Source organism: Plectropomus leopardus, chromosome 12, assembly GCF_026936395.1.
Source record: "Plectropomus leopardus strain MGB_pleo_1.0 chromosome 12, ASM2693639v1, whole genome shotgun sequence".
NCBI lineage: Eukaryota > Metazoa > Chordata > Actinopteri > Perciformes > Serranidae > Plectropomus > Plectropomus leopardus.
Genome location: NC_142187.1, coordinates 36052501 through 36080419, shown reverse-complemented (window position 1 = coordinate 36080419; position 27919 = coordinate 36052501). Strand labels below are relative to the sequence as shown.

The window sequence follows — 27919 nt, the reverse complement described above, 5'->3', positions numbered from 1 at the left end:
GCGGGCCGTGGGTTGAGCATCAGTGCTGTATGGAGAGTAACCTGTGTAATGAAGACGTAAATGAACAAAAATTGTGGTTTCTACAGATGAAGTGTGTTTAATGAGAGCAGAGAGATGATGAGTTAGTGATCTGAGAAACGTGACGACAGACGAGCTTTCGGACGGCGTTCAGCGACTATGACATCAGAGGAAGCGTGTGCAGCCCGCCGCCCGGCGCTGCTACAGGACACATGTCACATATATGCTAATGAAGGAGGAGGATCCACCAATCAGGACGCTGCTGCGGGGTCACACGGGCATCTGCAGCTGTGAGTACTCGTCCTGCCCCTCCTTCTCCTCCAGGTGAGGCTCCGCATCATCAGCGTCCAGCTGCAGGAGGTCAGAGGTCACAGGTCACAGGTCACAGGCCGGGACGGGACACGGGTTTGGAAGGCATCGTTTCTTTACAAATTTTCGGTAATTTTTGTAAAATCTTTCCTGCCCCCACCACCCCCCCAAAATAGCTGTGCTTTTATCTTTAAAAAATGTTGGCAATTTTTTTCTTTCACAATTTTTGGAAATTTTGTCCTTAATATTTTCAGCCATTTCTTTTTTAATAAACATCTTTTGGCCATTTTTTTTTTTTGTTTTTCAAAAATTTTTGGCTTTCATATTTTTTTGGTGATATTTTTTCTTCTACATTTTTTGGCCTATTTTTATTCGCTTTAAAAATGTAATTTTGTTTTCTTTTTTGCCTTTTTTTCCTCAAAAGTTTGGGCGATCTGTTTTTATTTTCTTACATTACATTTTTTTGCTGATTTTGTTTTCTTGAAAAATCTTTGGGCAATTTTAAAAAAACATTTTTTGGTGATTTCTCTATGTTTTTTGGTGATTCCTTATTTTCTATAAAAAGTTTTGGAGATTTTTTTTATTTGGTGAATTTTCTTTCTTTGTTTTTTTTTCTTTTTAAATGTGGCCTTTTAAAAAAAAAAAAAAAAAGTTTTTGCCAGTTTTATTTTCTTTACTTTTTATATTTTGGAAATTTATTCAGTTATTCATTTTTAAACTTTTTTTGGCCTTTGTTGTCTTTAAAATGTTGGTGTTTTGTTTTCTTGAAAACCTTACAGACGGTCCCTGAATACATCGTATCATAACCACGTCTGATGTTGAAATATTGATGATTCATCAGAATCTGTTTATTCTACGTTTTAAAGTTTGACCTTTTTTTTTTATTTAAAATTTGACCAGTCCTCTCTGCTCTGGTGATGATGTCACGATGACATCATGGTGGAGGAGGCGGGACTTACACTCTGCAGCTCGCGGCGGCTGAAGAGGCGGGGCAGCAGAAGCATCCTCACCGGGATGGTCAGCAGCAGCATGAAGGGGAACGCCAGCGCCGCCGCCGTCGCCATGACGACCCACAGGAGAGACAGGCAGGTCAGCTGGACGACCGTGAACAGGTGCATCCTTAATGTCCTCACCTGAGACAGAAGCAGAGAGACACGTGAGACAGAGACAGACAGATAAGACTTTTTTTGCACAGTTGACTTGGACTTGATGTGTCCCTCATGTCCGAGTGATGTCAAACATGTCCCCTGTCTCAGTCTCAGTCGAATGGTCCACAGGTCTCGAGTCACTGGGGTCAGAGTTGAGTCAGCAGAAAGTCAGCAGAGCCGTGACTCGGGTCCACGTCCCGCGACTCGAGTCAGCGCCTCCATCTCTATCTGACACGTCTGTCCCGGGTCAGGGGGCGGGGCTGACCTTGCGGACGTAGTTTTGGTCTGGGTGGTACTTCGGAGGCATAAGCAGCAGGACGAGTCGCTCGGTGAGCTGGATCCCGTTCAGAGACATGACGCCCATATAGAGGAAGATCCCAAACAGCACCGCCAGAGGGATCTGACGCAGGACGTCCCCGATGACGATGGACAGACCTGAGGACAGACGGAGACAGACGGACACAGAGGGAAACAGACGGAGACAGACGGAGACCACATTAGTTTATGATTCAGTTTTTACAGTTTGTGGCTGTGGAGAATGGTGAGGACGTGTTTTCTTTAAGTCACCAAAAATTTTCAATGAAAAAAAAAATCAACAAAAATTTTGAAGGAAAAAAACGTCAAAAAGTAAAAAATAAAAGACAAAAGAAATTAAAGAAAAAACACACAAAAGGTTTTATACAAAAAACACACTTGCCAGAAAGTTTTTTTTAAATTTCCATAAATATTTAGAGAAAAAAAATCCCCTAAAAGCTTTACAGACAAATAATTGCCAAATGTTTTTGAAATTAACAAAACTTTTAATGAAAAAAGTCACCAAAAATGTTTAAAGAAAAAAAAAGGCATTAATTAAGAGAAAAAAATCCACAAAAATCTTAAAATAACCAAAATTTTTAAGAAAAAAAAGGCAAAATTTTAAAAGACAGAAAAATCACAAAAAAAGAAAAAATCTCATGAAAGTTTTTAAATGTCACAGGAAAAAAAAATCACCAATAATTCAGAAATAAATGTCTTTTTTCAAGGAAAAACAATCACAATCTTTTAAAATCCCTAAAGTGTTTTTTGTTTGTTTTTTTTAAGTCACCCTCCAAACCGACAGCTTCGGGATGTTTTCGCCGCTGTGATGTCATACCCACTAAAACTGCCACCAGGAAGCCCGTCACCCTCTGCTCCTTGACCTCCTGGATGCGGGGCTTGTCTCCCGGGGCGACGGCTTTGCTCATGACGGTGAGCGCGTTGGTGTGGGTGACGGAGCGAACGGTGGCGGCCGATAACCACGGTAACCCAAACAGCGCAGAGACTCCGCCCACCACCACGATGATGAGGAGGTCCACGTGAAAACCAGTTCCCTTCACCAGCATCCGCTCCTTCTTACTGACGATCAGCCTGCAGACAGAGAGCGGGGAATATCAGACCCAGACTGCACCGCAACCAGCAACCACAGAAGAAGAAGAATTTAGAGCCGCACGCCGTGATCTGAGACTCCATGAAGATGAGGATGAAGACCAGGATGGCGGGAAGAATGCTGGCCGCCATCATCCAGAGAGGAAACTCGCCGTCTGACCCCAGAGGAGAGATCAGCCAATCGCGCTTCTCCGGGCTGGACACCGAGAACCCACTGGGCACGCTCAGTTTCTGTTGGCCAATAGGAGGAGAGCAAAGTGAGCGTGTGCAGAGCGCCGAGTCGACTCGGGGCTCGGAGACGGTCAGAAGCAGACCTGAGTGTACGTGTCCTCCACGCTGTAGTCCACCAGCACCATGATCAGGATCGCGATGGGGACGCCAAAGTCGCCGATGATCCTGCGGAGCTGAAACGCAAACAGCAGATTGCAGATCCGTGATTGGCTCTGAGGGAAACAGGCGGACAGGAAGACCCGCCTCCGCCTCCACAGAGCTTCACCGTACCAACCGTTAAAAAAGACAACGCTGACAGCACGACAGTCATGAAAAACCTTAAAAATCACCAAAAGTTTTCAAAAGAAAAATAAAAAGTCACAAAAGTTTTTTAAAGAAAATATTTTTTTTCTTTAAAAATTGGCAAAAATGAAAGAGGTCATTTTTTTAATCACCAAAGAAATTTAAAAGAACAAAAATGCAACAAATTTTAAAGAAAATAAAAATTTCCATTTTTTTCTTGAAAAATCTTTAAGATCACCAAGAATTTTAAAAGAAAAAAAACCTTTTTTTTTAAATAGCCAAAATCTCAAATTTGAATCTTAAAGAAACTAAAAGTAGTATTCAACTGATCCTCCACCTGTCTGTCCATGTCTGTCCACCTGTCTGTCCTCCTGTCTGTCCACGTCTGTCCACATGTCTTTCTGTCCACCTTTCTGTCTGTCCTCAGCTGTCTGTCCTCAGCTGTCTGTCCTCAGGTGTCTGTCCTCAGCTGCCTGTCCTCCTGTCTGTCCTCCGCTGTCCTCCTGTTTGTCCTCAGCTGTCCTCCTGTCTGTCCTCAGCTGTCCTCCTGTCTGTCCTCCTGTCTGTCCTCAGGTGTCCTCCTGTCTGTCCTCCTGTCTGTCCTCCTGTCCTCCTGTCTGTCCTCAGCTGTCCTCCTGTCTGTCCTCCTGTCTGTCCTCAGCTGTCCTCCTGTCTGTCCTCCTCCTGTCTGTCCTCCTGTCTGTCCTCAGCTGTCCTCCTGTCTGTCTTCCTGTCTGTCCTCAGCTGTCCTCCTGTCTGTCCTCCTCCTGTCTGTCCTCCTGTCTGTCCTCAGCTGTCCTCCTGTCTGTCCTCCTGTCTGTCCTCCTGTCTGTCCTCAGCTGTCCTCCTGTCTGTCCTCAGCTGTCCTCCTGTCTGTCCTCCTCCTGTCTGTCCACCTGTCTGTCCTCCTGTCTGTCCACGTCTGTCCACCTGTCTGTCCTCCTGTCTGTCCACGTCTGTCCTCCTGTCTGTCCTCCTGTCTGTCCTCAGCTGTCCTCCTGTCTGTCCTCCTGTCTGTCCTCAGGTGTCCTCCTGTCTGTCCTCCTGTCTGTCCTCCTGTCCTCCTGTCTGTCCTCAGCTGTCCTCCTGTCTGTCCTCCTGTCTGTCCTCAGCTGTCCTCCTGTCTGTCCTCCTCCTGTCTGTCCTCCTGTCTGTCCTCCTGTCTGTCCTCCTGTCTGTCCTCAGCTGTCTGTCCTCCTGTCTGTCCTCCTGTCTGTCCTCCTGTCTGTCCTCAGGTGTACTGACCCTGCCGGGGAAGAACGAGCTGTTCTTGAACTTTCGCAGGTAGAAAGCGATGAAATAAGTTCCCATCATGAGAACGAACGACAGCAGCGCCGTGTTCGGCTCTCCCACAACCTTCCCAGAGTTCCCGGCGGCTGCGGTGAAGTTGCACGGGGATGGAGACGCTGTGTTGTTTCCATGGTAACAGTTTCGGAGAGGATGCTCCTGAAAGATCTGGAGGAGACGAGAAGAGAAACTCAGAGTGGCTCCAAGTTCTGGAGTCATTTTTTGAATTTCTTTCAATCATGTGACCCCTGACCTCTGACCCCTGACCCCCTGACCCCTGGCATCTGATCGCTGACCTCTGACCCCTGGCATCTGACCTCTGACCCCTGACCTCACCTTGATGAGCTTGGCGAAGGTCTCGTAGATGAAGATGAGGGAGATGAGGAAGGAGAAGATCTCCTGAGTGAAACGGGAGACGAAGCGAACCAGGATGCTTCCCTCGAAGGCCACGGTGAGGACGACGATGAGCACGAGCCAGAAACCGATCCACACCCGCCCCGTCAGGTACTCCACGCCGTTCTCCTTACAGAACTACAGGTGAGCACAGCAGGCAGGCGGCAGGTCAAAGGTCAGCTCGCAGCATACAGGGAGCAGCAAACGCGTCCGTCTGTGTTGGACGTCTGATCGTCTCGAGGACGGCTCGACACTTTTTAAACGTTAAAGGATCATTTCGGTCAGAAGATTTTTAACCCTTTAACGTCCCGCTCAGTCTGAGTCACCGTGTTGTGATGAAAACTGTGTTTGAACTCGTTCTGTTCGAGTCGTCTCTACCGATCGGTTTAGCTTTGCGTTTTTAAAAACGTCCACTAGATGTCGCTGCGTCGCCTTTTCAGCTGCATCCTGCATGGAGTTACAATAAAAATCACAGCAGACATGAGCGCTCTGATTTTTTAATGAAATAAAAAAGGCTGAATATTTGTGTTATAAATACCATATCTTAAATGTTTGTCCTTATATATTTGGTGAGAATTTTTTTCACCATTTCTGAGACATTTTCAAAGTCCTGTGATGGTAAATGTGTGGAAATAATATTAGTGCTGGTAATACAGCTAATTCCACATCATAAATTCATATATGTTGGTATTTTAACATATTTCAAGCATTATAACAATAAACACAACAGTTTTGCCATGAACCGTCTGTCAGAGGTCAATAGTTAAAAAAAATGATGGGATATTATAAAAAAATGAACATTGATTCTTGCTATTTTTGCCCAAAGGACATTAAATAGTAAATGATTCAAGAAGTATAATTAATGGAAAAAATGACTCACTGAATATAGAAGAAGTGTTTGAGAGGAGGTGGATTTCGGAAGATGCGGATCTATAACTACAACATTAAACTGAATTAATTAAAGGGAAGAAAATATGTTCAGTGTGACCAACGAGAACCCAGTCGTCATTATTTCTATCTAATTCTCTGCATCGCTTCAATTTTTCTTGTTTTTCTTTCTCTCTTTTTTTCATTGTCAAAAGGCAGATATATTGGTTATTTATGTCTTTTGATAATATTTTGATTTTATTGAAAAATCCATATATTGCAGATAGAAAAGCTGTATGAAAATGGTTTGGGAAAAGAAAAAGTACTAAAAACAAAAGGAAAAGATTGAAAATGCAGAGCGAAAAAGGCGGGAGCTTTTCTTACAGTGTAGAACGCCTCCTCGAACACCAGCAGCGGTCCAGAGAAGCCGATCACCAGCAGAGGCTGAGCGCCCAGCACGCTGAACACCACGCCCTGCAGCGCCGTCGCCACGATCAGCTCCGACACGCCAATCAGACCCTCCGTCTTCTCACCTGTGGACGGGTGGACAGAGAATGTCTTACAGAACCAACCACAGCCCGTCAGGAGGTTCAGAGTCCGTCAGCGCGTCTCTGACTCACCTAGCAGCCCTCCGAAGGTGATGGCGGGCGACAGCGCGGCGAAGTAGATGAAGATGACGGCGGCCATGCACTGAGGGTTAAGAGCGTCTCGGATATCACTGAGGTACTGAGGGTAGCGTCGACTCACGTCTTTGATCAGACCTCCGAAAAGACGGCCGGTGCGCCTCAGGGGCTCGTCACCGGGTTTGGAGGGAACGAGGGAGTCTGCGGGAAAAAAACCAAAACAAACGACATCAGAACATCAACATCAGGACGGCTCGTGTCATCAGGAGGTTTTTTATTAATATAAAAGAAACTTTCACTCTACGCTGACGACGCCCTGATTTACCTTCAGAAGACCACAGCTTCAAACTGAACTCTGCCAAAACCCCCTGAGTCCTGATCCTAGTCTGACCCCGACTGACCGCTGCTACATCACATTGTGAGAGAATGGCATCATGGGAAATTCCTTCTGAAGCAACATTTAATGAAAGCTCAACTTTCCCAGCAGCAAAAGCGGGTATTTTTCTGAACATTTCCAGCCATGTTTAAAGCGAAAAGCGTTTTTTTAAAACCAAGATTTTAGAATATTTCCAGTCTCGTAACAACCAAAACTGACATTCTTTAACGACAGGCTGGGACATTTCTGTCCGCGTTTATGAAGACAGAAACTGCTGTTTCTAAGTCCTGTTTATAGCCACAAAAGCTGTTTTGTTTTTTTCTGGTCTTGTAACAACAAAAGCAGGTATTTTTTAACATAAATGTGGGATATTTCCAGATGTGTCTATAGTGACAAAAGCAGGTAAGAAGTGAGAATAGAGTAAAATGCTGACTCAGCAGCACAGAGGCTCAGAGACCGTGATTCGGGATGTTGATGAAAAAACAAACAAACAGAGAGCTGGAATCTCCTACTCGGCAGTTTGACGTTTAAGAGCTCAGAGAACTTTAACTCATAAAAATCTGAAAATCTAAAAATCTGAGGACATTCACAGACATGAAAAAGTGCATTGTTGCTTCACGATGGCGTCTTGCTGGTTTGAGATGCTGTTTGTGTACTCGGCTGATTTGGGTCTGCAGTCGTGTGTCATCACTCACTGTCTCTGACCTCCAGAAGGCTAAAAAACCCCAAAACATACTTTCTAACAAAACGCCAAAGACGTTAGAGGAAATCAGCAGGTGATAACCGACCTTCATCCTGCTGAGTGCCGCTCTGTTTCTCCGGCAGTCTGCCGCTCTGCTGCTCCTCCCGCTTTCGCAGCATTTCTCGTTGGAAGCGAGCGACCGAGTGCAGCAGCTCGTCGTCGTCGACGTCGGAGGGCGGGAGGACGATACTGCAGTCCAAAAAGCGGTTGATGGCCGTCAGCAGGTCCTGGCGGTCATCGGCCTGGTATGCCGCCTCGTGGAAGTGCTGAGGGCAGAATTAATGTGAGCACATGACGGGTCAAGGCAGCGGCGCCCTCTGGTGGTGGTATCGTACACAGTGGCATGAACCGTTCACGCTGCAGGGACTCACCTTGTCAGACATGAGCGTGGAGATGGAGCGTCCAATCTGGTGGTAGTCGATGCTGGCGGTGGGCGGGCCCAGCAGGAGGAAGAGGAACCTAACGGGGACAGGAACCTCCAAGACGGACTCCAGCAGGACCGCCTCCTGCAGCCGCACAAACGCCATGGAGGGCTGCTCCAGGAAGCCCACGCTGCCTGCAGACACAGCAGAGGGAAGCAGCAAACCCTCTGAAGCTCAGGATCTACAGACTGATGCTGGTGATGAAGACCATGAGGTGAGGTTGGACACGTACCCACGAGAACGACGGTGGCCTCAGCTCTCTCGGGGATCTTCTCCATCAGCTTCACTTCATGTCTGGACCTGGAGTGGCTGATGGGCGGGGCTTCTTTCTAAACACATCACATTAACAGAAACGCCAAATAAATACAGCAAATCCCCACAAGTCAAACACTCACAAGGCTCCTCCTGACACGACTACACCGATGAGTCCCAGCTGGGGGGGACACGGTCGGAGAGACAGCATCAGAGAGACACTGTCAGAGAGACAGCGTCAGAGAGACAGCATCAGACAGACACTGTCAGAGAGACAGCATCAGACAGACACTGTCAGAGAGACAGCATCAGAGAGACACTGTCAGAGAGACACTGTCAGAGAGACACTGTCAGAGAGACAGCATCAGACAGACACTGTCAGAGAGACAGCATCAGACAGATACTGTCAGAGAGACAGCATCAGACAGACACTGTCAGAGAGACAGCATCAGACAGACAGGTGCTCAGGTGTCCTCAGCCATCTTCGTACCTTGCTCTTCTCTGCGTCAGCCTCTCTGTGATTGGTCAGATTGATGGAGGGCTCTGATTGGCCGTCGTGTTTTTCCATCAGGGCGGCCATGTTGGCTGCAGAGATGTTCTTGCTGAACAAGCTGTGATCTTTCTCATCACTCGGGTGACTGATAAACAAACAAACAAACAAACAAACAAACAAACAAACAAACAAACAAACAAACAAACAAACAGAATAACTTTTTTATAAGACCAAATGCTCCTGTTGATGGATGGATGTTAATGGATGGATGATGGAGATATGGATGGATATTACTGGATGGATGAATGGATGGAGGGAGGGATGGATGGATGGATGGATGGATGGATGGATGGAGGAGAGAGGGGGAGGGATGGATGGATGGAGGGATGGATGGAGGGAGGGAGGGGGGGAGGGATGGATGGATGGATAATGGATGGATGGATGGATGGAGGGAGGGAGGGATGGAGGATGGATGGATGTATGGATGGATGGAGGGAGGGAGGGAGGGAGGGAGGGAGGGATGGATGATGGATGGATGGATGGATGGATGATGGATGGATGGAGGGAGGGGGGGAGGGAGGGATGGATGGATGATGGATGATGGATGATGGATGGATGGATGGATGGATGGATGGATGATGGATGGAAGGATGGATGGATGGATGGAGGGAGGGAGGGAGGGAGGGATGGATGGATGGATGATGGATGATGGATGGATGATGGATGGATGATGGATGGATGGATGGATGGATGGAGGGAGGGAGGGATGGATGGATGGATGATGGATGGATGATGGATGGATGTATTTGGGACCTGTGGCGGAGCAGCAAAGCTCGGAGGACGTTGGCTCGGTCTTCAGCTTTGATCTGGTCTGAGATCACCATCTGCTCCACCACCTGCTGAGCGATCCCCGGCAGAGTCCTCTGCTTCAGGTCCAGGAGCACCGCCCCTGAAAACACAACGCCGTGACATCACACACTGACATCATCACACACTGACATCATCACACACTGACATCATCACACACTGACATCATCACACACTGACATCATCACACACTGACATCATCACTCTCCTCTACATCAGATCCCTGATGTTTCATTCAAGGTGAAAATCCACAGATGGAAACATGTTATTTTTTTAAACATCAATGACAACATAAATATGTGCATTTCCATTTGCTGATTTTCCTTCTCTGTTTTGTACAGGTTTTATTGGTTTTAGTTTTTAGATAAATATATGTACAGGATTGTGGAAACAACAACCTTCCAATCATTATGAGGAAATACCGGCATCATTACAGGAAGTACTACATGTGCACAGCACGTAAAAAACATGATGTAATGATGTGATGAAGAGAGGAAGGAAGCCTTCACTTTCTGCTGCAAAAAGAGTGAATGCTCTATCTGTTATGGTTTTTATATGAGATGGATTAAACAGAATCATGCATGATTTGTTTAAACAGTGTTGATGTGTAGTGTCAGTGTTCCTCCACTGGGGGCAGCAGAGTGCCTCTTCACCGTGCGAGATGGTTTTTCGGAGCTCCAGCAGGGAGCGGAAGGACAGGGAGGCGACGTGAGGCCTCCCCCAGCGCTCCGTCTCCTCCTCCACCTCCTCCTCAAACTTGATCCATCGAGCCGTCTCCCTCCACTGCAGCTCCTGGTTCCTGTCGATCACCAGCTCGTTCAGCTCCACAAACACCTGCACACACACACACACACACACACACACACACACACACACACACACACACACACACACATATCCGTTTTTGTTACTTTTGAGGACAATACACTGACACATTCATTCTCAGGACACTGAACCCAACCTTCATCATCACCTCTACATCTCATACCATTCAGCACTTACAGTATATTACTTTAACGACTTATATATATATTTGTATTTTAATTCTATTTTGTTTGTATATATATATTAGCTAATGTTTAATTATTTCCTAACTATATTTTTTAAAATTATTTATCTGAACTGTCATTCTGACATTGCTGAATTTTAAGTAATTTACCAGACTTTATTTTGATTTATTACTTTTGTATGAAGCACACGTTGTAAATATTTTTGTTTCTGCTTTTGTATGTATTGTGTTGTACACTGTAGCATAATGCACTTTTTTCTTTTTTAAATATTTCTTAAGGTAACTTACTAGTTTTGCACATAAAGAACATATTTTTAAGTTTTTTATGGACTTACATGCTCAACATATTATTCATATTTTACATTTTAAAACATTTTAAATACTCGAATGAAAATTGAAGCAAAAAGCACATATTTTTATGTTATGTTTTACTTACTGTTTACTTTCATACTTTTTATTTTCATACTCCTATAATTCTCCAAGCTTTACATCAGAGTGACTGTAATGTATCAGTTTTCCTCAGGGATCAATAAAATATTTCTGATTCTGATTCACGCTTACAGCGAGATGAACAGTAATACAATCGATCCTTCCTCTGCGCAGATCTGATCCATTTCAATGTATTTTAAATAACCACTTCATTTCTTTTTTCTTATCTTATCTAACCCGACCTTTATCACCACTCAATCTCCCACAATTCAGCAGTTATTATACTTAAACCACTTATATATTTGTATTTTAATTGTTGTCTTTTTCTATATATTTATTCATATTATTATTATTATCTTTTAATGTGCTTTTCTTTAATTATGTCCTTAACATTGCTGGATTTTAATTAACTTACCAAGCTTTAATTGTGATTATTTTTTTAGTGAGGCACACATCTTTTCTAATTTTTTTTGTTTGATCTTCTCTTTTATTTATTATCTTCTCTTCTCTTTTTTAATCTTATCTTTTTTAATCTTATCTTGTCTTTTTTTTTTATCTTATCCTTTTTTATCTTATCTTGTCAATTAAATCTTATCTTATCTTATCTTATCTTATTAGATGTTGCCGTGTCCACATCAGGCTAAATCTGGATTTCAAAACAGAAGCAGGTAACTCTAACTAATACCAATGAGATTAAAGCCAGAAACGCTGATGCAGGTGTTACTCTTTTTCTGGCTGTCTGACCTCCGATCATCCGCAAAGACAGGAGACAAACTGATCGCAGCGAGACAAATCTGCCCCTACCTTATTCTGTCCACCGCTCAGGTCCAACCCCACCATCCTGAAGACAGAGACACACTGAGGGACAGAGACGCCCTCCCTTCCAGCTTACCTGACTCTACCTGTCTTTCTCTATCTGACTCTACCTGTCTGTCTCTTTGTGTCTGACTCTACCTGTCTGCCTCTACCTTTCTGTCTCTGTCTGTCTCTACCTGTCTCCACCTGTCAGTCTTTACCTGTCTGTCTCTCTCTAATTAAATGCAGTTTATCACCTGTTTATCATTTTAAGCTGATCAAGCTGAGTTTTTTTGGTTTTTTTCAGCAGGGTAATCAGGGGTCGGGTCAGGTCGGAGTACATTTTTTAACAGGTTTGAGCGTCTGTAGCTATGACCTCGACATGAAGACTGCTATCAGCTTGGTTCTGGTTCTGAGTCGCACGGGACGGGTGGATGTGGCTGAAGTGTGTGTGCTGAAAACACTCAGTGTCCGTTGGTGTGTGTAATGTGTGACTCACACCTCATGAGGAGTGCGGTCCGGCTGCAGGTTCTGCAGGTGCTGTAGGTGAGACTGAGGTCGACCGCCGCTCTGATCTTTGGTGGTGTGGACAATCGGCCCTCTGGAGCTCCGCCGCACCAGGTGACGCCGTACTGCAGGAACGTCGTCGAATCGGTGACCTGAGGGGGTGGGGCATGATGTCAGAGGTGAAAACCTGACTCTCTCCCTCACTCACACACACACACACACACACACACACACACACACACACACACACACACACACACTAACTCTCTCTGTGGTCTCATGGGAACTTTCTGCAGTCTAACAGAGTTTCAGGCTTGACTGAACTTCAAGGACGAATCTGAAAGATTAGACCTCAAGTCTGAATTAACCAATCAGCTAAAACACACACACACACACACACACACACACACACACACACACACACACACACACACACACACACACAGGTGTGTCCACTCTGCAGTAATCAGCAGGTGAGTTTCGGGTTTCTGTGAAAACGAGATTTTCTCTGAAGCGTTTTCACATCATTCATTGTTTTCCTGGAAATAATCACCACAAACAGCCAATCAGATTCAGTCAGTGATGAATCTTCCTGAATGAAGCGGGAAACACTGATGGTGTGAACGCTGCGTGTCTGAGCCTGACGATAACTGTGTGAAATGTTGCTTCATGTGTTGCTACCTGACGGCTGCAGACTGGCCTCAGTTTGTAGCTCATTGTGCTTTTCTGCTGTTTGTACACAGAACAAATGTCCCCGAGTGCACCGCCATGACACGTTCAGGTGAAACGGGACAGACCAGTTTGTTTTTAAATGGTTAAATACATTTATCACTTCAGTCATTAGTTCATTAAATCATTCATATAAACTGTCTGGAGTATTATTATTATATTATTATAATTATAATAAGGAGGCACACAGTAGCATGCGTTATCATTTTAAGGCACATAGTGGTTTCACCCAAGAAAAATCCAAATTTTTAATAAAATTAATAAAAACGCAGCATTTATAAAACCATAGTTCTTATATTTCTATAATTACCATCAGGAGATGATCAGCATGCCAAACTCTCTGGGAAGTTCTGTCAGTCTTTGGTGTTCCATAGCAATCAGCGGATTAATGAGGCAGATATTTGGCATTTTACAGATTATTTGTATCAGCATTTTATTTTAATGATCGCTGATAAAAAATTTGTTAAGAAGTGCAAAGAAAGTTTCAGCATGGGAGAAACTTTCACTTTTTAAAACCCTTTTTATTTAGTTATTTTTAAGTAAAATTTTCACTTGACTTTATAAAAAAAAGTTTCAGTGAACTTTCTGTATTTGATGCTCAAAGTTTCAGTTTTGATGAAACATTTGTTAGACATTTAAACAATATTTAGTGTTGGAGTTTGTTAGATTCCAAGGTCTAAATATGGACAGAAATAATCAGAATCGGCCCTGAAAAACCAATATCGGTCAACCCCTCAATATTATGAAATGTTAATATCTGCCTGACGTGAGCTTCCAAACAAACCCAGAGAATCCAGTTTTTATTTGTGAATCTCAGTTTGGCTCTTACAGATTTGCATCTCAAGCACACTGACCTCTTTGATTTTTACATTTCTGTAAAAATCAGAAAAATTTTTTATTTTAATTTTTTTTTTTTTTTTTTACATTTGTGTGATATTTACATTATATTGACTCAAAAACACACAGACTGCTGATCTCTTCACACAACTAATACAGTGAAAAGTGTAGCTCCATATTTTTACCAGGAGGTGAATTATCCACACGGGTCTCTCCAAAACAATGAGCAGCTGATAGAAAATGCAAAATACTCCAAATTCCAAATATTCCAAACTAGTTATAATCCATATTGCAAATATGCCAAACCGTTATATTCCAAATTCCAAATGTTTCAAACCATTATATTCCAAAGTCCAAATATTCCAAACCATTATATTCCAAATTCTACATATTGACTGATATTGAATGATTTTCATTTTTATTGTAAATGCATATTGGTTACAATTATCAGTTATTGGTCTCATTAACTGCTAATAATCATAATCGACCCAGAAAAACAATATCAGTGGACCCCTGTTTCAAAGGGTTAAACAAAGGATAAACAAAGGCAACAGGTAGAAACAGGTGAGTACTCACTGAGATCAGCCTTCAGTCTGTCAACCAACCAACAGAGACTGACTTCATGCTGACCCAGAGTCCTCCGCAACCAGGACCAGGACCAGAACCACACACACACACACACACACACACACACACACACACACACACACACACACACGGTGACAATGGACAGAGGTGGTGGGTGGGGCATGTGGGACGGCAGCATTGTGTTCGTGTCACATGATGAAGATCACGCAGCGACAGAAAGCTCTTTCATGTCAGACACATTCCTGCAGTTTGCCTCCAAAACTCTCAAAGAGACCAAGTTTGTTTTCTGACATTCACCCAGAGCCCCAGTGCATGTTGGGAGAGGATGTGGACCTGCATTAACTCTTTCCTGTCTCCGAAGGCTCAAAAATGAAGCAAATTTATATTTCTACAACATTTCAGAAAACACAACATTTCCCAGTTTGTTTTGGGAAATGTCTTGTTTTCTAAAGTGCCATTTTGTTGTGGGAAGTGTTGTTTTGTTTTGGGAAATATTTTATTTTGGTAAATATTATTTTTGTTTTGGTAAATGTTTTATTTTGATAAAAGTTGTTTTGTTTTGGAAAATGTAATTTTGTTTTGTCTTGTCTTAGTATTTTTATTAAGATGATACCTTGCTATGAATGTTCTGTGTTGTACCTCACTTGTTTTGTATCTGCAGTAATACAAGCTGTATAGAAAATCTAATAAAAGTACTTATTTAAAAATTAGTTATTTTGTTTTGGCAAATGTTTTGTTTTATGAAATGTTATAGCGTTTTGACTCTTAGGGCCAAATACCATTATTAACATTTATTGTAACATGTAGATTAAGTGTAAAGTTATATATATACATATATATATATATATATGTATATATATATATATATATATATATATATATATATATATATATATATATATATATATATATATATATATATATATATATATATATATATATATATATATATATATATATATATATATATATATATATATATATATATATATATATATATATATATATATATATATATATATATGTATAAGTTAACATGTATAAGTTAAATGTTAAAAGGTTTGGTTTTAAATGGCTTCATAATTTGCATCATTATTAAGGTTTATTGTAGTGTGTTAAGTGTTCAGTTCTATATTTATATATATGTACAAGTTAAATGTTGAATGTTTGGTGTTAAATGTCGTATATTTGTTGTAAAGGGTTCATTCAAAGTGACGTCATAGTTAAAGGATAATTGTTTACTGACTCTTGATTCCATCCAGGTCGACAGACATCAGCGTGTCAGCCTCGTCAGCGTCGTCAGCAGCAACGCTTCGTTATGATGCAGCCAGGTGACAGGCCGTTGTGATTGGACGAGAAGGTGGGTGGGTCACTGTGAGGGGAGAAGTTACAGGTTAAGTGCACTAAACAGAGGAAAGTGTGTTTTGTTAATGTCAGGTGTGTCCTCACCTGGTGGGCGGGCTGTCTGCCTCCTCCTCCTCCTCCTCATGGTCTTCTTCTATGGTGGTTGCAGTGTTGGGGCGGAGCCTCGCCTCCCCTCCTGCCTCCCGTCAGTGTTCCTCTTCCTGCGGCTGTCGGCAGGTGGTTTGGACAGCGGGTGGTGGACGTGGAGGGAAAAGTGACGGTGATCTGCAATGCGAACGTCATCAGTGTTAGAAATACTATAAATATTAAATATTAAATGTTAGATATTAGAAATTAAATATTGAATTAAAAAATATAACGTTAATAATACATTCTAAATATTAAATATTGTTAAATATTAAATATTTAATATTAAATGTTAAATATTATGATGCCAGTGGAGTTCAGTGACAATGACATCACAGGAACAATAACGATAACCCTGGGACCTGTTCCACCTTCACCTCCTGGAAACACACCAAGACCTCCACAAAAACACCTCCTGAGAGACCAGCAGGACCTCCTGAGAGACCAGCAGGACCTCCTGAGAGACCAGCAGAACCTCCTCAGAGACCAGCAGAACCTTCTGAGAGACCAGCAGAACCTCCTCAAATACCAGCTGAAACTCCATTGACACCAGCAGAACCTCTTCAGAGACCAGCAGAACCTTCTGAGAGACCAGCAGGACCTCCTCAAAGACCAGCAGAACCTTCTGAGAGACCAGCAGAACCTCCTCAAAGACCAGCAGAACCTTCTGAGAGACCAGCAGAACCTCCTCAAAGACCAGCCGAACCCCCTACGAGACCAGCAGTGTCTCCTAAGAGACCAGCAGGAGCTCCTCAAAGACCAGCGGAACCTTCTGAGAGACCAGCAGAACCTCCTCAAAGACCAGCAGAACCTTCTGAGAGACCAGCAGGACCTCCTACGAGACCAGCAGAGCCTCCTAAGACACCAGCAGGAGCTCCTCAAAGACCTGCGGAACCTCCTCAAAGACCAGCAGAATCTCCTGAAGGACCAGCAGGACCTCCTCAAATCCCAGCAGAACCTCCTCAGAGATGAGCAGGACCTCCTCAAAGACCAGCGGGATCTTCTCAAAGACCAGCAGGACCTCATAAGAGACCAGCAGAGCCTCCTCAAATACCAGCAGAAACTCCATAGACACCAGCAGAACCTCTTCAGAGACCAGCAGGACCTCCTGAGAGACCAGCAGGACCTCCTCAGAGAGCAGCAGAACCTCCTGAGAGACCAACAGGACCTCCTCAGAGACCAGCAGAATCTCCTGAGAGACCATCAAGACCTCCTCAAACACCAGCAGAACCTCCTTGTGGAACCAGGAGCCTCCTTGAGAATTCATGGAAGATCCCATGAAACCAGCAGAACCTCCTCAAACACCAGCAGAACCTCCTCCTCATGGACCCCTGGGTTTGAGGAGGTGTCCCCTCTGAGGTTCTGTGTGTGCCGGTGATGTGAGGTTCTTTCAGCGTTGGGTTTAAGGAGAGCAAAGCGCTCTGTACTCAGGGACTAATGGGACCTTTAGAGCCTTCAGAACCTCCTGTAGACGTCTGATCACAGACTCCTGGTTAAGAATTATGAGAGCAGGTGAGTTGTGGTGTCGCACCTTCAAAGTCCTGCTCGTCGTAGACTCTGTGTTTCTCCGGTGGGCTGCGAGCTGCAGGACTGAGGATCTGCTGAAACCCCTGAAGGTCAAAGGCCTTGTTCAGGTCCTCCTCTTCTTCATCACTGTGGCACCGAGGAGGAGGAGGAGGAGGAGGGAGAGACTAGAAGAGGAGAGAGGAGCAGGTTAAAATGTTCTAACAGCTCGGACTGCACTCTCTGTGCTGACGTCTCTGCAGCTGAAGCCAAGAGCAGGCCTAAGGGACCGTTCGTTATTTCTTAGGGGAGTGGGGTCGCAGGCTTTTTTGACCCTCCCCAAAGCTAACAGTCATTTTCCCCTGAGCCTCCCTGAGTGACTCCTCCCACATGATCGTTCAAGGACTGTTGGAAATTTGACAATCCAACAATAATTTCTGTTTTTACAGTTTCTGGCTGTGATGGATGGTGTCATTTTGGCAAATTTTTATTTTGGCAGAGCTGCATTAAAAAAAAAAAAAACTCTAGAAAATTAAAAGATAAACAAAAAAATGGCAAAAAGTTTGAGGGAAAAAATGTAAAAGAAAATTGTTAGAAGATTTTAAAAATCACAAAAAAAACTTAAGACAAAAATATTAACCAGAAATGCTTAAGAAAAAAATAAATCTTTCACAACTTTTAAAGAAAAGAGACACTGAAAAAAAAGGCAAAACCTTTTTAAGAAAAAAAAATCACCAAAACATTTTAAAAATTTTTTTTAATTATTGCAAAAATTATTAAAGAAAAACAAAACACCCAAAAGTTTTAAAGAAAAATAGAAATCGCCAATAACTTTAAAATTCATGTCTTATTTAAAATATTTTGGTGACTTTTTTCCCCCCAGAGGCCCGGCTGTCCTGCTCTGCTCTGCAGTGAAGACGAGTGTTTGAGGACACGGTGCTGTTTGACCTCCTCCTGTGTTTCACGGAGGACTGACTGATGACGTCACAGGCTGCTGTTACCGTGGCAGCCACATGATGTAATGTGCAGGTGAGCTCACCTCATGACATCATGTGTTCATCCAGGTGAAAGAGTGAATGTGACTCACTGTGTCGACAGCAGCCGCAGCGCTCTGATGGCGGCTCATCGCTCCTCAGAGGTCAGAGGTCAGGGGTCAGAGGTCAGCAGGTGAGTTCAGCAGAACCTGGGGCAGGAGACAGAGACAGCTGATCAGAGTCTGGGACTGAATGAATGAATGAGTGAGGGGGTGATCCAGTGAGTCAGCAGATCTCAGGTGAGTCAGCAGATCAGAGGTAAGTCAGCACATCAGAGGTGAGTCAGCAGATCAGAGGTGAGTCAGCACTTCAGCAACACTAACAGACTATTTATAGACCCAGAGGGACAGATAGAGAGACAGAAAGAAAGGGGGGACAGACAGAGAGAGAGAGACATGTTCCTCTGTGATGGAGCAGAAAATGGAAATACTAAAGTAGAAAAAACTTCAAACTGAAGTACTTTGTGCAAACAGAGTAAATTTACTGAGTAGGGCTGGGCGAAAGGGAATAAAGTCTTATCATGATATTTTTTTTTCGTATCAGTGGATATCGATATATATCACGGTTTACATCAAATCAGTATTTCTGTGGAGCTTAAAGGTTCCTTTGACTCCTCAGTGAGATATGAAGATATCATCAGGTTCATTTAGGTTAAATATTTATTTTCTGTCAGACATTGAACATGACAAATATACTGTAGAACAGCATCACCAGCTGGAGGACCTATTCTACTAAAACTCACAGAGGTCCAGGTACTAAAATGTCCTCCCAGCAAAGGTCCGAGCCTCAAACCTAAAATCAATATCACCATTAACTGAACATTTTACTTTGATTACGATTAAAGAACGATTATTTTGTTTTTGTTTTTTTTGTGGTTTGTTTTTTGCCCTCATAGTTCACTGACACAGTGTCATGTGACCATGGTGTGTTGGAGTGTAATAAACATATGATTTATTATTATTTATTAAACTTTCCAGCATTATATAAAAATGAAAAGCTCCAACTGAAACAAACTTCAGGTAAATTGAAGCACATTGTGCTGATAATAGGCCAACCTCTCCTGACTGCAGGACTCTGACTTCAGCTTCTGTCAAACTTCTGTGCTGTTAATCATTTTACTCAGGAATTAAAATCTTTTGAGTCGGCCTACTTCTCCTATAGCTGCCGACAGCCTGCCGACATTCACAGTTAGAGAAAGGCTGAAAATAAGCTCATGTGCTTGTGGCCCCGGGCCCCCAAAACATTACATCTGCCCCTGGTAATAATAATGAGAGCTCAGCGCGAGCGGCCGGATGAGACACGGAGCGATGCGTCCTGCTGTTTCTAAATAATTCATCCAAAGTCTGATTAAAGCTGAAACTAACACAAAGTCGTCTGTAGAGTCTAAAGAAGTCACTTTCACCTCTGCAGATGTGTCTGTTTCAGACACTTTGGTGCTGTGAGGAGAAGCTGCGCTCTGTTTGTCTGTCTCACTGCGCTGCTGTCGGACCATGAGCCATGATCAAATGCTGTGGCTGTCAAACACTCAGCTGTTCGACAGTCAAAGTCCTTCACTGCGTTTGGTTCTCCGCGTCTCTATTCTTATGATCATCGGCTGTTCGTGTTGTCTGTCAGAACACGGCTGGAATGAGTTCTATCCACATTCTATCGACTACGTCTCATATTGTCAATCAAGGAAAAGTTATATCGCGATTGATGTCATTATCATTTTATCGCCCAGCCCTAGTACTGAGTAACTCAGTTTAGTTCAGCGTCAGAGAGTTAAAAACTTCAGTCCGAAGGATTTTTGAGATTTATTATCAGAAAGTGAATCTAATCTAACAGTTGTTTTAATTTTTGTTTCATGAATCATAAAAATCAGCAGGTTGTGTTTTGCTTGATGAGATGTTTGTGTCCTCAGAGCAAGCTGCTCCTCACCTGACATGTTGCCCCGCCCCTTCATATGCTGCCCCGCCCATTCACATGCTGCCCCGCCCATTCACATGCTGCCCCGCCCCTCTTTCCCAGCAGTGCTGCAGAATCACTGATCATTTTTTAAATGTAGATTTTGGTCATGAAGCGTGTGCTCTGAGTGTTTCTGGTGTTTAAAGTAGTGTGTCTGTGGTTTGTCAGTGTGTGTTTTAGAGGCAGAGATCTGTGTGGAGACTTCAGCTGAAAATACACAAACAAACTCGTCTCAATGTGTCAACAGACACACTCTGTGTGTTCGTCTGTCATCTATAAATATCACACAAATGTAAAAGAAATATTAAAAAAGCTTGGAAACTCACCAAACTAATTTGCACATATCAAACAGATCTGCAGAAACACAAATATGAAAACCAAAGACTCAGTGTGTGTGTGAGATGCAAATCTGCAAAAGTCAAACTGAGATTTACAAATAAAAATTGATTCATCGGATCTGTTTGAAAGCTGAACATGTCGGGAAGATATTAACAATTAATAATAATTAGAGGTCGACTGACATCGTTTTCTAAGAGCCTTTAATAATTATTAATAGTTAATGAAACCGATAACTGATATTTGGAGCTGATCTGCATTTACAATAAAAATAAAAATATATCTGTCCAAAGTTTGGAATTTGGAATAAAACTCCCAACGCTAAACTCTGTTTAAAAGCTTTCAGCAAATTTTTCATCGAAACTGAAACTTTCGACATCAAATACAGAAAGTTCACTGCAACTTTGTTTTTTATGAAGTCAACTTAAAATTTAACTAAAAAATGTATAAATTAAAACTTTCTCAGTTCCTCCCATGCCGACACGTTCTTTGCACTTTTTCACAGATTAATCTGATCAAGTAAATTTATTTACAGAGCCCATTATCACATCAGCGATCATTGTGTGTGTGTGTGTGTGTGTGTGTGTGTGTGTGTGTGTGTGTTTGTATATATTTACAGAAACGTGTGTTAAATCTCTTTTTTAATTTTTATTTACACACAGACCGACCATCTGTCCACACAGTCCAAACCTCCTGGACACTGAGGGACAAGTCTCAGCTAGGTTCAGTCTGACACACTGGACCCTAAACAAATGACCAATCACAGATCACCACAGCAAACAAGAAGTTGTCTCCAAGAGGTCAAAGGTCACAACAACATCACACATCAACGTATAACATCTGATTCAGTTTAACCCACACCTGTCTGTCACTGTCTGTCTCTGTCTGACCCTGTCTGTCACTGTCTGTCTCCATCTGTCCCTGTCTGTCTCCATCTGTCCCTGTCTGTCTCTATCTGTCTGTCTTCCTGTCTCTCTGTGTCTCTCTCTCTCTCTCTCTGTCTGTCTGTCTCTGTGTCTCCGTCTTACTGTCTCTCCGTCTGTCTCTCTCTGTCTTGCTGTCTTTCTGTCTCTGTCTCTGTCCCTGTCTCTTTATCTCCACGTGTCTCTGTGTCTGTCTGTCTTTCTATCTCTGTCCCTGTCTCTCAGTCTACACGTGTCACTCTGTCTGTCTGTCTATCTGTCTCTCTGTCTCCATCTGTCTCTCTGCCTGTCTCTCTGTCACTCTGTCTCTGTCTCCACGTGTCTCCAGCCTTCTCATGTAAACATAAATGGTCTTGAACAAACTTTGTCCTCATGATGGTTTAAAGCAGATTTAGTGAAGACATGATGTCGCTATGGACAAACAGCTGATCTGAGTCCTGCTGCTAATGTCCTCGTGTTTGTGTGTGTGTGTGTGTGTGTGTGTGTGTGTGTGTGTGTGTGTGTGTGTGTGTGAGAAACAGGAAGAGAGTTGGAGCCTACCTCAGTGTCCTTGCAGCTCTGAAAGAGAGAGATTATAATGCAAAGACTGAAACCAGCAGAGAGAGAGAGGACAGAGAGAGAGACAGAGGGGACGGGGGGACGAGGGGGACACGAGGGGAGGGAGGGGGAGAGAAGGAAGTGAGAAGAAAGGAGAGATGAAAAGAGAAGGAGAGGAAACAGAGAGGAGAGCAGACGGAGAGAGAAGAAAAGGTCTCTACAGAAACCTGATCAGCTGAAGGTCACCACGGCAACCAGCCTGTCAGTCAAGGTAAGTCCTGCCCCCTGGCTGCCCCCCCACACCCCCAAACACACACACATACACACACCCCCACACACACACACACACACACAAAGAGCTACAGACAGAATTTGGTTTGCTCTGATGATGTCACTAACTGCATCATCACTCACCTGCCTACATCATCACTCACCTGACTGCATCATCACTCACCTGCCTACATCATCACTCACCTGACTGCATCATCACTCACCTGCCTACATCATCACTCACCTGCCTACATCATCACTCACCTGAATGCATCATCACTCACCTGACTGCATCATCACTCACCTGACTGCAACATCACTCACCTGCCTACATCATCACTCACCTGACTGCATCATCACTCACCTGCCTACATCATCACTCACCTGCCTACATCATCACTCACCTGACTGCATCATCACTCACCTGCCTACATCATCACTCACCTGACTGCATCATCACTCACCTGCCTACATCATCACTCACCTGACTGCATCATCACTCACCTGCCTACATCATCACTCACCTGCCTACATCATCACTCACCTGACTGCATCATCACTCACCTGCCTACATCATCACTCACCTGACTGCATCATCACTCACCTGACTGCATCATCACTCACCTGCCTACATCATCACTCACCTGCCTACATCATCACTCACCTGACTGCATCATCACTCACCTGCCTACATCATCACTCACCTGCCTACATCATCACTCACCTGAATGCATCATCACTCACCTGACTGCAACATCACTCACCTGCCTACATCATCACTCACCTGACTGCATCATCACTCACTTCACTACATCATCACTCACCTGACTACATCATCAGTCACCTGACTACATCATCACTCACCTGATTGCATCATCAGTCACCTGACTACATCATCACTCACCTGACTACATCTTCAGTCACCTGACTTTTTTGTGATTTCATTTTTTGTTTTGGAGATTTTATTTAATTTTTTTTTACATTTTTTAAAAAAATATTGGTAATTTTTCAACACAACATTGCGGTAATTGATTTTTCTTTTAATTAATGGCGATTTTTTTTCCTTTCTAAATTTTTGGCCATTTTTTAGTATATTCTTGCTTTTTTTAAAAAATTTTTTGCTTTTTTGCAATTGTTAAAGAAATTATTTTCTGCACTTTTCTCTTAAATACATTTGCATTATTTTATTTTCTTCTTAACATTTTTGTCTCTTTGTTTTTCTTTAAAATACTTTGGTGATTTTTCAAAAAAACATCTTGGCTGTTGACGTTAAACAGTTGAGTGTGAGCAACGGCCTCACTGACGCTTTACTACTAACGACTAACGACATGATTCTTTTGTACGTCACATGACTGAGACAAACACGTTGATGTCCTCTCTGCTCTGAGTGTTTCTGGTAGTGACTCACCTCAGGTACGGAGACTGTCCTCTCTTCTGATTGGCTCAGAGAGCTGAAGGTGCACGGCGCCCTCTGCAGGCCGACAGCAGGAACTACAGCAGCAGTCAGAATTTCAGGCTGGTTGTCAAACTGTAAATGAAGATGACTTTATATATGTATGTGTTTATATGTATACATATGTACATGATGTTTGGAATTTGTTATAATTATTATTTTATTCATTTAAAATATTTTCTTCCTGCTCTTCTTGGTGAGTGTTGGTGGGGTGAGAGTTCATACATATTCACATATATAAAAAAAGGAAAAGTTAGTGTAAGTACACACCAACCATATTTTTTTGCTGCCAACATTTCTGGACCCCACAGACCTCCACCAAACAACAAACACAAAGTTCAGATCTACAGTCTGTGTGAAATGACACACAAATAAAACTTTAATAACTTCACTCCTTCCGGTTCCGTCTGATGTGTGCAGACACACGGTGACGAGCTGCTACGCGCTGCGGGACTTTGAAGTTAAAGGGTTTTCCTGCCGTGCAGGTCGTCTGAATCAGGGTCAGTTTGACACTTTTCACACAGTGTTTGTGTGCAAATGAACAGACGTCAGATTTATGAAAAACGTTTCACAAAATGAAAAGTGGATTCAAAAACAGTCAAATGAAATACATCATGAGATGTTAATGACTTGGAGCAGATTTATGAAAGCAAACAGACGACCATGAAGTCAAGACTGTTTCTGCTCATGTTTGGACCCCATCAGCACTGCCAAACACGTATTATTAATTATTGATTTAATGTTAACACCTGTGAGCACCTGTCAGCCTGTGTGTGTGTGTGTGTGTGTGTTCATACCTGGTCAGTGTGTTGAGTCGACGTCCAGCAGAGACAGAAACACTGAAGCGACTTTTATACCCCGTCCCTTCTGTGTGTGTGTGTGTGTATGAATCAGCAAAACTACAATTATCCTCACAGCTTCAGTTTGTGTGTTTATATGTAATTATCTGTCACTGGGTTTGTTTTGATAAATGTGTGTGTGGATGGGAATGTATAGACATGTGTGTGTGTGTGTGTGTGTGTGTGTGTGTGTGTGTGTGTGTGTGCTTACACAACTGTCTTTCTGAGGACACCTGGTTCAGTCCTCACCTGTTTGAGGGTTCGGACTGAAGGTCAGGGGCCACAGTACACATGGGGGTCAAGTATAGAGACATACTTGTCAATGTAGCATTCTGAGGACAAAACATGTATCTTTGCAACAGAGTGGGGACATTTTGAAGAGTGAGGACATTTTTGAGAATTAAGACACTTTGCAGAATGGGCACATGTTGGAGAATGAGGACATTTTGGAGAGTGAGGACAATTTGTCTGGTCTACACTCCTTTAAAGGCCTGGTGTGTGTGTGTGTGTGTGTGTGTGTTAATCCAGTGTTTGGTGGACTCCTGTTTGTGGTTTCTGCTGTTTGTTTACGGTCATCACCAAGCTTTTATTCTGACATGTTCAGTAAACACAACAGGAAGTTCACCTGCGTCACCTTCTGTGGGAACCTGCACGCACACGCACAAACACACACACACACACACACACACACAGACACACACTGAATGTGACTCATGTTGCTCTGTCTGTTATTCGTCATAATTCTGTCTGCATGTTTTCAGCTCCTGTGTGATATAAACAAAGGGTTAATAAAAGACCATAAACAAATGTTTTGTACCTGCAGCTCTGATTGGATGACAGAGCGTCTGGTTTGATCACAGAGTGTCTGATTGGGTCACAGAGCGTCTGATTGGATAACAGAGCGTCAAACACAAACTGCGGTTTGTCACTTCGGGATCATTTATTTCAGTTTTTACACACAAACAGCAAAATAAAAATAAACCTGAAGCGTTTGTCCTCTGGAGGACACGAACAGGATCAATGAACTACACCAATGAGGGACGTTTCCATGGCAACAGAAACGTTGAACTTAGGTTGCGGTTTGGCCTTTCATTCACATGAAAACACTGCCACCCCTTCTGTCGCCGTGATCCTGACAGGACGGTGACGTCACGGCCGCACTTCACGTGGTCGTCTTCTATGTTGTGACATTACAGAGTTACATCGCCAGCTGCTGGCCTGGCGTGCAGACTGCAGCGTTTTGTTTTTGAAGATCCATGTGCACGAGGACCGCTCTCTCAATGTCGGGCCGTTCTTGTCTAAACGTGGTCTGAATGTGATCAGTATGTGGAGCAGCTGAACTGTGGATTTGGATATTTCATGATTACAAGAGGAACAGATGCTGAGGGCGGGGTCAAAGAGGTCCCAGAGGTCACAGAGGTCATCCTGGATATGTGAACACAGGTTTTTGAAACATGGTAAACTCACTAAAAACAGGCAACAGACTGCTGTCTTATTGCCAGTAGAGCAGAGCTGTGTACACAGCTCATGACACTGCATGAGTTTCTGTGTGTGTGTGTGTGTGTGTGTGTGTGTGTGTGTGTGTGTGAGCGAGTCATGTTTGAAGTCACGGACAGGCCGGAGGTAAACAGACAGCAGTATGGAGGTCAGTGAAACTTTACGGAGGTTTCTTCTGTGTCTCTGACTGGTCAAGTCTCTTTAAACTGGCTGGAGACTTTTAATGGTGATTTTTATTTTAAATGTTTAAAAATATTTAGTCATTAATTGTATCTATTATATATGATTTCTTTACTTTTTGTTGTAAATCCAGATCCTTTCTTACATTTTTATATTTTATTGCTCTGCACAGCGCTCTGAATTGGCCTGCCGTATGGATGCATGTCGTTTCATGTCGCCGTGATGCGAGAAGTTTAAATTTGATGTCATGGACCAACAGACAGACTGACAGACTCCTCCTCCTGCTCCTCCTCCTGCTCTCTGAGGATCCATCACTCCTGTGCAGCCTCCTCCTTCCTCTCCTGGCTCCTCCTCTTCTTCACCTCTTTCAGTCCCTCCTGGATCTGGTCCACAGCCTCCTGGTCTCCGGCCTGCCGAGCCAGACTCAGAGCTTCGTGGTAGAAGCGCACCGAGTCGTCCAGCCGTCCTGCCGGAGCACAGAGCACATCAGAGACCTGCACCCACCAGCTCAGCCGTCCACAGCGCCGCGCTCTAAAGCCGTTACATCACCGTCACTCTGCTCAGCTTCACGCCAAAACACCGGCACCGAGACCGCGGGGAGCAGGCGGTCTGAGGCCGGTCCGCGAGTCTGCATGTTAAACTGATCATAGGGATTCAGCTGGACTCGAACAGACGGCGGCTGTTTGTCAGCTAACTAACCACAAACTAACCGCTAACTAACCGCTAACTAACCGCTAACTAACCACAAACTAACCGCTAACTAACCACAAACTAACCGCTAACTAACCGCTAACTAACCGCTAGCTAACAGATAACTGCTAAGTAATTAGTAACTAACGAGCGTTCTTCTTTGCTGCAGTCAAACCAAACGAAGGAAACAAAGCGAGCAGCTGATCTGGAGCGTGACCTTTGACCCGGGCTCACCTGTGTGCAGCAGGATGCCCGCCATGTTTCCCAGCAGCACGTGTTGGTCCGGGTGTCCCGCCGAGCGGCTCAGATCCACCGCCTGCTGGACCAGCGCCAGGGCGTCGTCATGGCGACCCTGAAGATCCAACACGGTGGCCAGGTCGCTCATCAGCACCAGAGTCTGCCGGGAGACACCGTGATGACATCACCAAACACCTGGTTCTACCTGTGGGTGTGTGTGTCCCCGATGTCTTACCTGTGGGCGTGTGTCCCCGATGTCTTACCTGTGGGCGTGTGTGTCCCCGATGTCCTACCTGTGGGTGTGTGTGTCCCCGATGTCCTACCTGTGGGCGTGTGTGTCCCCGATGTCCTACCTGTGGGTGTGTGTGTCCCCGATG

The 27919-nt window shown here is 43.7% G+C and overlaps 2 protein-coding genes and 1 pseudogene across 8 annotated transcripts in view; all 3 read right to left on the bottom strand.

Moving 5' to 3' along the window:
* Positions 1-229: 229 nt before the first annotated feature.
* LOC121960133 (anion exchange protein 2-like) lies at positions 230-15983 on the bottom strand. Of its 2 annotated transcripts, XM_088086018.1 has the most exons (18): positions 15855-15983; positions 12449-12606; positions 10368-10548; positions 9661-9796; positions 8845-8992; positions 8335-8431; positions 8052-8236; positions 7727-7946; positions 6560-6763; positions 6324-6472; positions 5016-5210; positions 4638-4847; positions 3194-3283; positions 2944-3110; positions 2608-2861; positions 1741-1910; positions 1287-1460; positions 230-369 (listed from the first exon to the last, which is right to left on the bottom strand). In XM_088086018.1, exons 1-18 carry the CDS (start codon positions 15880-15882, stop codon positions 289-291), a joined length of 2847 nt encoding a protein of 948 aa, XP_087942144.1. In that variant the 5' UTR covers positions 15883-15983; the 3' UTR covers positions 230-288. The 2 variants fall into 2 exon arrangements, with proteins under 2 accessions (XP_087942144.1, XP_087942145.1); XM_088086019.1 differs by lacking the exon at positions 15855-15983.
* On the bottom strand, positions 15908-22507 carry LOC121951153 (uncharacterized; annotated as a pseudogene). Its single transcript, XR_015778088.1, has 5 exons — positions 22380-22507; positions 18690-18785; positions 17631-17790; positions 16058-16237; positions 15908-15980 (listed from the first exon to the last, which is right to left on the bottom strand). The product of XR_015778088.1 is annotated as an uncharacterized LOC121951153 (transcript).
* Positions 22508-25859: 3352 nt separating this feature from the next.
* Positions 25860-27919, bottom strand: part of ttc19 (tetratricopeptide repeat domain 19) — an 8314-nt gene continuing 6254 nt past the window's right edge. The window contains exons 10-12 of one of the 5 annotated variants that reach the window (XR_015778243.1): positions 27748-27919; positions 27540-27702; positions 26944-27081 (exon numbers count right to left, since the gene is read on the bottom strand). The exon at positions 27748-27919 is cut by the window's right edge and continues 36 nt beyond it. Coding sequence is in view for 3 of the 5 variants with exons in the window: in XM_088086015.1 (XP_087942141.1) it covers positions 26927-27081; positions 27540-27702 (318 nt within the window). In the remaining 2 variants the exon portion in view is untranslated. Of the gene's footprint in view, positions 27082-27539 lie in introns of those variants that run through there. The other 4 variants (XM_088086015.1, XR_015778242.1, XM_088086016.1 and 1 more) reach the window with 4 other exon arrangements.